General features: G+C 30.0%; 1 protein-coding gene across 1 annotated transcript; it reads right to left on the bottom strand.

The window, feature by feature from the left end:
• Positions 1 to 3080: 3080 nt before the first annotated feature.
• On the bottom strand, positions 3081 to 4576 carry LOC114177555 (cannabidiolic acid synthase-like 1; the record flags this gene model as incomplete). The annotated part of the gene is made up of 1 exon (XM_028062948.1): positions 3081 to 4576. A coding segment is annotated over one exon (1458 nt), but the record flags the coding sequence as incomplete, so codon positions are not given.
• Between the last annotated feature and the right edge of the window lie 9486 nt (positions 4577 to 14062).

Below are 14062 nucleotides of genomic sequence, written 5' to 3'. Positions count from 1 at the left end.
AAAGTCAAAATATTTAACAACCAATATATTTTGGTGGCAAAAACAAGAAACATTTGGCAACCAATATATTTTAGTGGCAACTAATTATATACAACATTTTTACGTACTTATGAACAATATTCTAACCTACTTACAAATACTAAAAATTTAATAATGCTAAATAACTATTAACTCAAATATGTAATATAATAAAGAGAAGTATAAAAATAAAAGTACACATTACATGATCTAACATAAAAGAAATTGAGAATAGTTCTACATAAACATACAAGTTTAAAAGTCATCATATAATAACAACAACTTGAACATCATATAATTAGAAGTCATCATATTATTAGAGTGGTCTACACATCATTTTTACTACCATCACTACATTACACGGCTTGAACAACAAGGCCAAAACCTTTTGCAGTTCCACATCTTATTAACAACAACTAGATCTTGTTATTTTCCTTTGAATTCTTAGGACTCATGTTAGGATTTTTCTCCCTTTGTTGATTTATCACTCCTTTCCAAGTAGAGCACAGCCTACATATCCCTCACCATAAAATTCTTTTGAGCTCACATTAATGGTTGGCATTTCAGGAGTTTTTTCTCCACTCACCTTTGAGTAAACCTGTAGAATGAAATAGAATAACAATTCATTATTGAATTTCAGAAACATTAGGCCTAAATTTTAACAGTAGGTCAAATAATTAAAAACTAGATCACTTCACCTGAATCATTATTTCAGCAAGCTGCATAATAGTAACTTGTTGTTTGTGTTACCCACATTAAATATATGACACTTAGTGAGCCATCCTACAATAACAATATTTTAAGATTAAAAAAATCACATGGCTTGTATTTAGAAAACAAGTGGTCTCAAAAATAAAGAACAATTTTTTGAAAGAAAATTTGGGAAATACGAGAGCAATATTGACTGGTAGAAATTGGAGTATGAACACAAGTTAGTTTCAACACTTGCAGTGATACATAAAAGCTTAAAATTCCCAGTCAAAAACCACTAAGAGAATTCACCAAAACATAGGTATCAGGAATCAGAAAAGAAAAGAAACAGTTAATGTATTCTCAAGTCACCAAGTAATGAAATGTGTATTTATACCTGAATGCGTAAAATGCACCGATAACATGGACACCATGCTTGTGATATATTTCGTTAAGTACCCATACCTAAAAGAAGCCTATACATGATGCCACGAGAGTAATATATATAACAGTAATAATACATAAACTTAATATGGCAACACACAAATTATTATTGTCCTGCATTAACTTAACCAGTCATCGAACTTTAATGATTGATTAATAGGCATGAGATTAATAAATCTAATGGGATTTGATTACATTTGTTTTATGGGGTCACATTTAATTGAATCCTCAATCACTTGGCAATAGAATTTCAGCTGGAAAAGAAAAACACAGATGCAGACTTGTTAAAGATGCTAACCAAGGAAGACCACTACTCTACAAAATTCAATTCCGTGTTAGAACAATAATCAGTAGAAAACAACTAACATTTTAATTGCAAAAAATTATAAATATAATACAACAAAAACTGCCTTCCATCCTCTTGGTCCTTCTGCACAATCTCCACGAAATTTGGGCCCGACTATGGCTTGATTTAGATCCCATGCACAAAATGAATTCACCAGTGCATGAAAGAAAAACGACAGCGGTTAAGTTTAATTTTTGATTAACATGTATTGACGAGGTAAAAAGACACTGCTTTATGTCTCGGTTGTCAACCCGAGACATATTTGAATCGTTGCTGCTTCGGTTTCCACCAACAGAAGCATATTAGTTATTTAAAAAAAAAATCATTTCACGTAGCACTCTCTCACCTCACGCAAAAAACACATCAATATTGTGCCACGTGTCGTCAGTAAAGTGACACGTGTCAAGTCACTGATTGAATCTCAATTTGGTCCATATATTTGTTATTTTAATTATATTTCAGTCCATTTTTTTTTAATTTTCAATTTCATCCTCTCCAAATTGAGATCAAATTTAACTTTTATATAAATTTTATAATGATATTTTTATTAAACATTTTAATAATATTAAGTTTATTTTATATTTTGTCTTAAAATTTTAAAATATTTATTTTAACTTGTTACAAAATTGTTTTAAATAATTTATATACAAATGTTAGAGTTGGTTGAAAATTAACAATTTTATAAATCTAAATATAAAATTTTAAAAAAAATTGTAAAAAGTTAAAATAAATATATTTAAAAAATTTTAAAAAGATGGACTGAAATGTAATTAAAATAACAAATATATGGACCAAATTAAGATTCAGACAATGATTTGACACGTGTCACCTTACTGACTTGACACGTGGTACAATACTAACCTGACACGTGGCATGAATAATTTAAAAAAAAATAAAAATTAAAAAACTTCAAAAAAATTCAAAAAAATGTGGAGTTGGCACGTGACACATCTTTAACACCGTAAACTCTATACTAACGGAATAGGCCTAATTGTTACACATTTTCAAAAATATAGACCTAATTGAGACTAAAAAAAATCTTAGAACTTATTTAAGATTTTTCAACAAAAACATGGATCAAGGGAGTATTTTATCCTTTTAATTTCTACACAAAATTCTCTCACCTCACAATACTTCTCATCACTGCACAATACATCTCTCACTCACAAAACTACATTCTTTCTCTTCTCTCTCCCAGGGCTTACTCACTGCCTCACAATACTCTTATCACTTTTCTCACATTCACCTCCCCTATTTATCAAGATTTTTGCTCCCACAGGAAACCATGGAGGGCACGAAAATTCTGCTCTATCAATCCGAAAGAAACAAACAAAAAAATTAACAATGAAAAATTATCATCTTTAATAACAAATCAAATTCCACTTTGATGAAAACAATCTAGACTAGCAACGCAACCTCAAATAATGCAATATTTCTTGAGCCTTTTTACACAGAATAGAAGAGTGCTAACACGAGAACTCATAGCTTGTCAAAACAACAAAAACAGAGTCTGTTGTGGAGCTCTTAGAAGAGATGTGCAGAAAGGGCAGAAAGGCAGAACAGAGTCTTATTTACTATCTTGAATTTCAATAAAATTTTATTTTATTAAGTAATATCCTTCTAAGGTACATGGACGGACGGTGTAGGAATGCTTTGTTCGTTTCTAAAAAAGTTATGAGGATCAACCTTGGTCTTCACTTCTACCAATCTCCTGAAATTGTTACGGAAATACTTGAGACCCCAAATGCTGGCTTGGTCGTAGCTGGTGTAGCCATTGTTATTCACCCCAATGTCAAGATCTCTGTAATTCAGATATGCAGCTCTTGGAAACTTTGAAACATAAGGTTCCATATATTTATACACTCTTCTAGTCCAATTCATGTGTCTTTGCGCAGTCTCGTCGCCTTCCTCAAGCCAAGTGGCAATATAGTGAATATGAAATATGTATCCGGATCTGTGTGAGAATGGAGTTTGAGGTTCAGAAATCTCATCCATTATGCCTCCATAAGGGGCAAATTGAAGCTGACCATATTCAATGCCATCGTCATAAAGCAAGCGCCATAACCCTCGTAATCCATGAAGAGGAATTGGTTTGCTCACATAATCAGATTTCCCTTTGAAGTTCTTCACACGAGTTCGAGTTCTGTTCACCAAAACTTCAGTGGCTTCAAGGTCTCTAGATCCACTGAACCCAGCATTCATGAAAACAACTGAGCCAATCCAACTCGTCTCAGTACAGTCTTTTTTGTCCAAACCCAACTCTGGGAAGCTCTTTCGCATCAATGGAATAAACTCTTCTACACCTCCCAGAAACACGGACACAAAATTTGCTTGTATTGTTTGCTTTCCATGTTCACTTGAATTTGCCCTTGCCAAGTCCATCCTAAGGAATATGCGCTTGTCCAATTTATTCGCCACAAGCTGCCACTTTTGAATAATATCGGTTTCATATTCTTCCAATGTCCTTGAAACATTGAACACTGTCACAGTTGATGGAACTGGAACTAGTTTTATCTTCCAAGCCACGATGACTCCAAAGCTTGCTCCACCACCTCCTCTGATGGCCCAAAACAGATCCTCACCCATGGCTTTTCTGTCAAGAAGATTACCATTCACGTCTATGATGTGAGCATCTATGATATTATCTGCGGCAAGACCGTACTTACGCATCAAGGATCCATAACCACCTCCACTGAAGTGGCCACCAGTGCCTACAGTGGCACACACACCCGCTGGGAACCCTAGCGTTTTGCTTTTCTGGCTAATCGCGTAGTAAAGTTCACCAAGAGTTGCCTCAGCTTGAACCCATGCTACGTCAATTGTGATTTGTTGAAGGTTGAAGAGGTCAAGAATGACAAAGGGAACCTCAGCAGCGTAGGAGAGACCCTCATAATCATGGCCTCCACTTCGGGTTCGAATCTGCAGACCATGGCGTTGGGAGCAGATTATGGTGGCTTGAATGTGGGAAACGTCGAGTGGCGTGACAATGACTTGGGGTTTTGAGCTTATGTTTAAGAGCCTGAGATTGTGAATGGGAGCATCTAGGACAGAGGAGTAAGAAGAGTTGGTTTGATTGGTTGTTTATATGGAAGTGGGAAGTCTTTCATTTATATAGTAGTCTGGAGTTTAGTGTTAACATCCTTGTGTTCCACTGTTTCACTTTCTCAGACCATGAAAACTCTGAAAATAAAAGAGCAGCAACAGTGAAGAAGCTGAAAGTGAAATAGGAGCTGAGAGACTTGGTTTCTATGGTCGGTTCGTTGTCGATATGAGAAGTGTAATTTAATGCGGAATCTTTAAGTAGTACTATGTAGTTTAACGTTAACATCCGAAAGTGTAGATACTAGATTTATCAACCAATGCGCAAAACTTGATTTTTATGTATTTTAATGAATGTTAAACTATTTAGAAAGATGTTTTATTCGACCTCTGTATGATATAAGAAGAATAAAATAGTTACTTAATTCACAACCTAAGTCAAAACTCAGCTAAAGGAATATTTCTTCGGAGGATGACACATTATTGTACCGGTAAAGTAAAGAAAAATATTTATGAATACCAAAAACTTACATTATATTTAGTATATATTTAAAGAGAAAGAAAAAATATAAATTTACAAATAACATGATATGATAATAAAAAAACTAAACATATAATAAACAGATAAAACTAAGATATATGTATATCATTGTTATAAATTAAAAAAATAATCACTACACAACAAAAATATTAATATTTTAATTTTTTGACATAAAATATTATATTTTTGAATTATCAAGATAATTGTCTGTTGGATGACCATCCTACTCCTACTATAGTTATTCGTAGGTTGCTGTCCGTAGGCAGGACCCTAGTTTTTTGTGGAAGAAAAAGTTGCTTGCAAGAACACGGAACTAAATAAGGCATGTTAATGTTTTTGTTTTTATTTATTTAAAATACTCAATATTTTAGAGCATATATTTTTCTGATATCATCCTCTTCCGTTTAAACAACAGATCTTACATAATGAAATATATTTAATAAATATGAATTTTATAGATTTAGGGTTATTATTAAAATAAACGATAATCATGGAAAAGTTTTTTAAAATAATAATTTTACAGTATATTACTTTTATTAATCCAATTAAGATAATTTTACAGTATGTTATTGTTATTAATCCAACTATTTCATCAGATGTCGAATTCAATAAAAAAAAATGTCAATAATTAAATGGTTATTTATATATTATAAATTATCTATGCTATTATATAAAAAGTTATCAAGTTTTTACTTAGTTTTTTAATTTTATGTTTTAATAAGTAATATTTTTTTACATAAAATAATTATTTTACCAACTTTATTCTTTAAACAGTACTTGTTAAAATTTAATCATTTTTTATTTGATATTTCCGTTTAAATTTAATATTTTTTAAATTAAAATAATTATCTATAGTTAAATTATAAAAATTATTTATGTTTACTTTTATAATTACTAGAGTTAGATTTAAAGTTATTTTGTGTGTACGAATTTGGACTTTACTTTAAAAAATTATTAAAAAGTTCCAAAACTTAAACTATAAGAAAAAATTTATTTAAATATTATATATATATATATATATATTATCATTACTCTTCTTTTTTATTTACTTAAGTTGGGTACGGACTCAAATGCAATTACTTATAAAACTAGCGAACACACAGGCGCGCGACAGCGACTGTATATTCGCATTTTTTAATTTTTAAGAAATTTAAGATCAATAACAAATGCATAATTTTTAAAATAGTTGTTAAATATAAAATTTAAAAAAATAAGATATGTAAAAAGAAAATTTAAATAATGATTTAAGACAAAAGAGAGGAATGATTAAAATAAAATAAAGATATATAAAAAGAAAAATGATTAAAAATTATTTATAAAATAATTAATTTTTAAAATAACTAAGGGTAAAACGGGTATTATGAAATGTGGATACAAAAAGAGGAATCCCCTTTATTGTTACTAGCGTAATACAGGCGCTATTGCGCTTGTATACATTTTTTAAATATGCCTGATATTATATTAACATGTGATAATATTATAATGTTATTAAGTTAATATATATATATATATATATATAAATTATATTTATTAAAAATAAAGTGAAATATATTAGAACAGATAAAAGAATAACCATTGATAAATAAAAAAAGGAAGAAGCAGAGACATCTGATTTTATAAAAAGTTTATAAAAGTAACGGTCAATTTTTAAAAATTTAATAAATTATTATATTTAAAGGGTAAAATCGGTATATTGAAAAATGGACACAAAAAGGAGAATACCCTTTATATATTGTTATAGATAGATAAATAGATATAAAATTAAAAAAAAAGATATATAAAAAGAAAGTTTAAATAATGATTTAAGATAAAAGAGAAGAATGATTAAAAGAAAATAAAGATATATAAAAGTAAAAATGATTAAAAATTATTTATAAAATAATTAATTTTTAAAAAAACTAAGGATAAAACAGATATTATGAAATATAGATAAAAAAGAGGAATCTCCTTTATTATTATATTATTGTTATAGATAAATAATATTTTTATTTTTTTATAAAAAAGTAAACATAGTACATATATTTTTATCCATAAACTTTTTATGGACATAGTGAAGGAAAAACTATTCCAATAGATATTTTAGAATAAATACCACGTAAAAGCTTTATTGAATTATGGAACAGTTTCTGTTTCTGTACGACATATTGACTATCAACTCTCCGTTACGTGTCTAAACCGGAGATTTTTAAAAAGTAATATTTTTTTAAACAAAATTTGTTTATTTTTATTTATTGTAACATTATTTTTTAAATAGGTTTATATTTCTCCTACCTGCATATTTGATTTTTTTTCTATTTTGTATTTTCAAAATGGAGAACAAAATTAAAAAGTTAAAATTAAAATTATGAAATAGTAATTTAAAATAATTAATAAAAATATTATATTTAAATTTAAGTAGGGAAAGCAAAAATATAAAAATAATTTATGATTTTAGTGCAATATAATTTAAAATTATATCTTTTATTTTTATTTTATTTAAATAAAATCATTATAATAGAAAATATTTATAATCTAATGTTATAAAATTTTAAGCATATTTTTTTAATATAAACCAATATTATAGTAATAATTTTTTATAAATTATATTACAAAATTCACATCTTTAAATTTTCTTAAATAATATCCTTTTGAACAAATTCGTAAGATAAACATAGTAGAATATTATTTTTTCTAAATGGATATTGTAAGGACCTAGAAAATTATATTTCAGAACTGATGATGTTTTTGAAATAGTGAAATTTGATTATTTTAAAATTAAAAAATGTTTAAATATTGGTAAAAATTTTATAAACGAGTTTTATTACTTTAAAACATACTATTTCTTTAGACACTACTTTTATAGAGCTCTTTACCTTTTCTTTGAGCTTTCTCATTATTTGTTCATTTTTTTGAAGATATGAGACCATCAAAGGATTTTCGCGACAAGTTTTTCAAATCCAATCAATCAATTTATCAATTAGAGTAAGTAGATTTTTTTTTGTATTTTTCTTGGTATGTTTGTTCTTCTCTTTGCATGTGAGTTTTTATTGCTTGTAAGTGATTGTAAAGTCTTCTATATGAGTCTTTGCTCATAAGTGATCATAATAATATGGTTTAATCGTCCTTATGATGTTTTTATATATAGATAGAGTATTATGTGAAGTTTAAGACATTTTAACATCTAAATTTGTTTGTATTGTCTTACGAGGAAGTTCATTTTAGCTTTTATATGTTGTGTTTATTCTAATTGTTGGTTGTAATTCGGATGCTATGATTTTTATTTGTGAAGAATAGCTTGTTATGGTCTGCACTATGTTTGATTTGTTGAATATGTTGGATGTTTGTGAATTCTACATTGAGTTGTGTGATATGCATGAAAATTATGATTTGGTGTGGGAATGCCTCTGTGTGAGTCTTAAATTGAGTAATATGACACTGATTGAGTTAAAAAAACTTAAAGATTTTAAGTATTGAAACATTTATCAAGTGGGAATTAACTTAAAGAGGAATTACCCAAATTAAGCTCAAAAAGGGATACTTGGAATTCTCGTATAGTGTCGGGCGACACTAATATCGTTCTGTGCCACCCATACACTAGTTCTTTGTGTTGGCTTTATTTGGGATTTAAGGTTTAGGGTTTTTGTTGGGTGCTCCAATGGTGTTTTTGTTTTGCATGTTCTTGGCTCATTAGGCGGTATCAAATACTTTTCTTTTATTGTTTGGAATTGGATAAGAGGTTACTTGATATGTAAGATGTAAATATGATGAGTGTAGTTATGGTATGCACGATGTTGACGTAAAAAGGGTGAAGTAAAATGGTTTTTGGTGTTGATCAAGGGTTTCCAAGGAGGAAATCGTTTTGATGTACACCTTTTAGGAAATGCATTGAAGTAGGGATACAAAATGAAATTTAACCTGATACAAAGGCAGTTAGGGAAACCCTTATGAGGAGGAAACCTCAAGAACCAACCTTTGAAAAGATCTAGAATGTAACCTTTACAGCTCGAGCCCAAAATATGCAGCTTAAGCCCTAGAAAAGGCGGTCTGGAAAGATCTGGAATAAAACCTTTGTAGTTCAAGCGTTGAAGTTGAAGCTGAGTTTCGGCCTGGACCATTTATAAATACAAACCTCATGTCCTTATTTTAGGCATTTAGTGAAGAGACATATAATAGGAGGATTAAATATGTAGTACTAGAGAAGGAATACAATTGTGGAGGCTCGAGAGAGATGCTTTTACTATAAATCTTATGCCTAGATGCTATTGGATTTTCATTGTAGTATTCTATGAGTAGTTTATCTCTCTCATGTCGAGGTTGGATGTAATCAATTCTAATTTTCTATACTTTTACTTCTTTGATATTTATCATTCATTTCATCCAATCTTTTTATGAATTAGGTTGTATGTATTGTTGGATGAACTAATCACTCATCTTATTTCACCAGCTTGAGATTGAGTGGGAACTAGTTCTAAGTTGTGGTCCAACTAATTCTCCTTCTACTTTTAGATGTTAGGAATAGATTTAAGGCTTTAGTTGTTATAGAGTCCTGATCTTAGTGCAAGTGCTTTATTCAATAAGTCATTGAGGAATCATACTGAAGTTTGATGATCTTAGGCTCTAGGTGACATGAATAGGCCTAGAGTTACATTTAAAGAGCATTCCCAAGACAACGAATGATTTGCATAACTACATAGACAAGATCAACATTGGTGCATTGGAAGAGGATGAGATGAAATCCACTAATAGTCTCTACTCACTCAATCTATATAATATATATAACCATTAATATTTTCAAATATAAAAAACCCAAAAAAAAAATTGCCAATATGCTTGCTAAATCCATGTGGATACGATAACCCACATTCAATTGTACAACAAATGACTTGGTGCACTTGCCAATACATCAAACAATTGAATAACTCTTTTAAAACTTGGTATTGTGTGATATTGGGGATTTTGAGGCTTAATGTAACATCCTAGCTGGTTATTACTTAATAAAATGAATAATTATAAATAAAACTCAAATCGTCATAAATTAATATTCCCAAAACGTGGAAAATTTAAAATTCGTCCATCGCACTTAAATTCAAATTCATAAATCCATAACGATTACTACAAGTTCCAAAACTAACTTAAAATTATATAACACAATCATAAATATTTCATAAAAATCTCCCAAGATAGCCTTTTCTCCATCTCTATACGTCTTTAACATCACCTGGAATATCATTTGCTTTTGTGTGATAAGTCACATGATCATCACCAAACACAAACAAAAACGGTGAGCTCAAATCAACATAAACACACAATTAATAATATAAACACTCATCCATAATACTCTAACTCAACTCAATATTTATTCTTAAACCCGAGTTGTCCACAGTAGTCTGAAACATCATCTCATTAAAATTAACCCAGGTTGTCACAGCATCGGGCAAACTTACATAACAATTTTCATGTGTCAGACCAGTGCAGAAAGGGTATTTGATAGCGGTTATTTTTACTATTTTGCCCCGGTTCCAGAACCGAGACATATAAGGTTGAGGCAAAAAAGGGTAAGTTTTTTGCCTCGGGTGTTACCCGAGGCAGAAAGGTTCAATAGAGGCGATGTTGAAGGCTAAGCCCGTCCTTTATTATTGTCTAAAACCAAGTTAATGGGCTCGAAAATCACGGAACAAACCTCCCCCAAAGTGATGTGCGTCGATCAGATCAAGGTCCGCCCAAAATGATGATGTGCAAGAGCTGGCAATCAGTGATGGAAGAAATAGAGAAGTGGAACGCATTTTCAATATGAAAAAAAGGGAACGCATTTTCAACTTACCCCTTGCGAGAAATGGCGGCACGATAGTGGCTAGAAGTGGGGAAGAAGGCACCACAAAGGCTCGTTGAAGTAGTGGCCACGTTCGTCGGAGTATAATGGTGGCACTATGGTGGATGCTGGTTTCTGAGAGAGAGAGAGAAGAGAGAATGGAGGTTGGAGGTTGGAGGTGTGAGGAAGAAGAAGAAGAGTGAAATGTGTTCACAATTTGAACCCTAATTAAAGGATATGGCCTCGGTTCAATTTTTAAGTGAGGCAGAAAACCTTTTTTGGCATCGGTTCAATTTCACCCGAGGCCAAATATAACCATAGGGGCAGGTTTTGAAATACTGGCCAACTTTTTGGCCTCGGTTCAATTTTTAACCGAGGCAAAAAACCCTTTTTGGCACCGGTTCAATTTCACCCGAGGCCAAATATAACCATAGTGGCATTTTTGAAATTCTGACCAACTTTTTGGCACCGATTTTCTTATAACTGAGGCATAAAACTTGGAAAAATTAAAAAAATGCCACCGCGTCATTTTGTGCTTCAGTTAAGCGACAACTGAGGCCTATAACGCAAGTTAAAAAGCTAAAGCTGCACTAGTGTCACCATTGAGGAAGTACGTTGCAAGTCCGACGCACGTGCTGGAGGAGGATGACATTCAGGTGCGATAACACCTGACGGTGGGAGTGAGACCAATGAGGATCTTGGATTCTCAAGTTAAGCAGCTCAGAGGTAAGGAGATCAGGATCGTGAGTCCTCTAGGATGAGGCAACCTAAGAGATGACGTGGGAGATGCAAGATCTCATGAGACAGTCCTATCCACACTTATTTCCAGGTAAGTCCAATTTTCGAGGACAAAAATTTTATAAGGTAGGGGGTTGTAAGACCCAAGGAATTAAAATAATTAAATAAATAATTATTTAATAAAGATGGGTAGTGGGAGCCTTTAAGGCATTTAATCCCGACTTTTATGATGTGAAAAAGTACTAGCTCAAGTGGTTGAGGGTACTTGATTGTGTTGAAAGGACTTGGGTTTGAGTCTTAGGTATGCCAATTGTGTGTTATTTTGATTGTATTATTTTTAGGATATGCTTGATCATGATGAGTGATTATAAATTCCTAGATTTACAAGAATTATCATGAAACATGAATTGGTTGAATGATTGTGCATTGACTTAAAATAATTATTATTTTATTTTTATTATTATCATTTTTTATTTTAATGATGATTTTATTATCTTGATTATTGTTTTATTATTATTGATTTATTTTATTATTATTGTTTTATCTTATTAGTATTATTGTTTTATTATTTTTATTTTTATTTTTAAAATTTTGTTTTTTTATTATTATTATAATTAATATTATTATTTATATTATAATAATAATTATTATTTTTATTACTACTTTTATTATTATTATTATTATTTTCATTTCATTTTATAATTTTATAATTTTTATTATTATTCTATTTTATATTACTATAATTTTATTATTATGTTATTATTATCATTGTTTTATTTTATTTATGACTTTATTTTCATTTTTATTGTTTTATTATTATTATTATTTTATCTTATTAGTATTATTGTTTTATTATTCTTGTTTCATTTTATTTTATTATTATTTTTATTTTTATTGTTTCATTTTATTATTATTCTTATTATCATTATTGTTGTTGTTATTGTTGTTTTTATTGTTATCATTATTACTATTTTATTAAGCTTGCGATATTTTGGGGCAATCGATTATCATAAGTTTTTTTTTTTTCCGTTTTTAGAAATACCTATGGAATAATTGATTATCCTAGAGCATAATCAATAATCAGCGCAAAACAATGTTTTCAAAAATTTCACTAGAATAATCGATTATCATAAGTGATAAACGACTATCTCTAGCAGTTGTAACTCGTCCTTTTAGATTCTTAACCTAATTTTCGAAAATATATTTATAGAGTCATTTTGAAAATAACCTTTTTTGTGAATTTAAAGTTTAATGTTGTGTGTGTAATGAAACTTTCTAAGTATTTTGAAAAAGGGCTTTGAAAATACTAATGTGGGTAGAGGAATAACTTTCACTAAGTGGGTTCTTATGTGATTGAGTAGTGTTGTTGTCTCTAGGGAACCTGCTTATCCTCTGTGTGACTCAAAGAAAGTGTTCTTCATCTTTTGTATCTTTAAGAGAGGTGTATTCCAAACCTTTGAACTCTCTTATCTTTGATTGTATTGTGGTTTATTTTAGTTATTAAGTTAATCCCTCTATTTGAGTAATTAAGAATTGGAAGTAAGGTCTTTTTATCCAAACCAGTATAAATATCTTATGTTAATCTTCTTTTTCTTGACTCTATTTTTTAATTTGTAGTAACATTAAAGGAAAGAATTTTGAATTGAAATGGTAAATTTTGGAAAAAATTTTAAAGTGTTAATTTTTATTAATTAAACCAATTCACCCTCTCTTGGTTTTTGTCCATACGCGAAAATTTCACTGCGTGATTCTAACAGATTCTCAATTCTCAATTGTTTAATACTTCATCGTCTAACCCCTCTAAATGATTTGATCCAATGTCAGAAGACTCCATCTCAACATGATCTTTCCCCTTGCCTTTTTATGGATCTCTACACATCATAATCATTTGAGTCTTATCGAATGTGACATCCATGCTTATAAAGCATTTAACTTTCTCAAGTTTCAACGTTTATAAGTTTTTCCCCTTCACTCCTTTAGCATATCCTATGAAGATATAACCCCCTCCACTCATGCTTCTAATTTATCCTTTTTCAAGTGTGCAAGTGTGAAGGTGCCAAACACTTAGATTGTCATAATGAATATCCACTTAACAACTCCATAAGGGTCTTAAACATCAAACAAATGATGGATTCATAATTACCGGTTTGACTACAATGTTTCCATCTTCCCTTAGAAGAACTTAAGCAAACCAACTCCTAGTCACATATACCCTACCTATGATAAAATAGTTCTTCTGCAAAATAGGTCAAAACACAAGAAGAGAGGATTGAGTTGTATTTTAAAACTTTTTACAATTTTCACAGTATATCGTTCGATAGTAAGCCGTCAAAAGAGAATTTTGGAATGACAACATCATGTTAAAATTTGTTTCTAAATATTTGTTTGAAAATATCTTATTCTTATGATTATGGTACAATTATTCTATTGATTTTTTTTATGTTATGTTATTAATGTA

Source organism: Vigna unguiculata, chromosome 3, assembly GCF_004118075.2.
Source record: "Vigna unguiculata cultivar IT97K-499-35 chromosome 3, ASM411807v1, whole genome shotgun sequence".
NCBI lineage: Eukaryota > Viridiplantae > Streptophyta > Magnoliopsida > Fabales > Fabaceae > Vigna > Vigna unguiculata.
The sequence above is the reverse complement of the archived record's forward strand: the minus strand, read 5'-3'. Positions and strand labels throughout refer to the sequence as shown.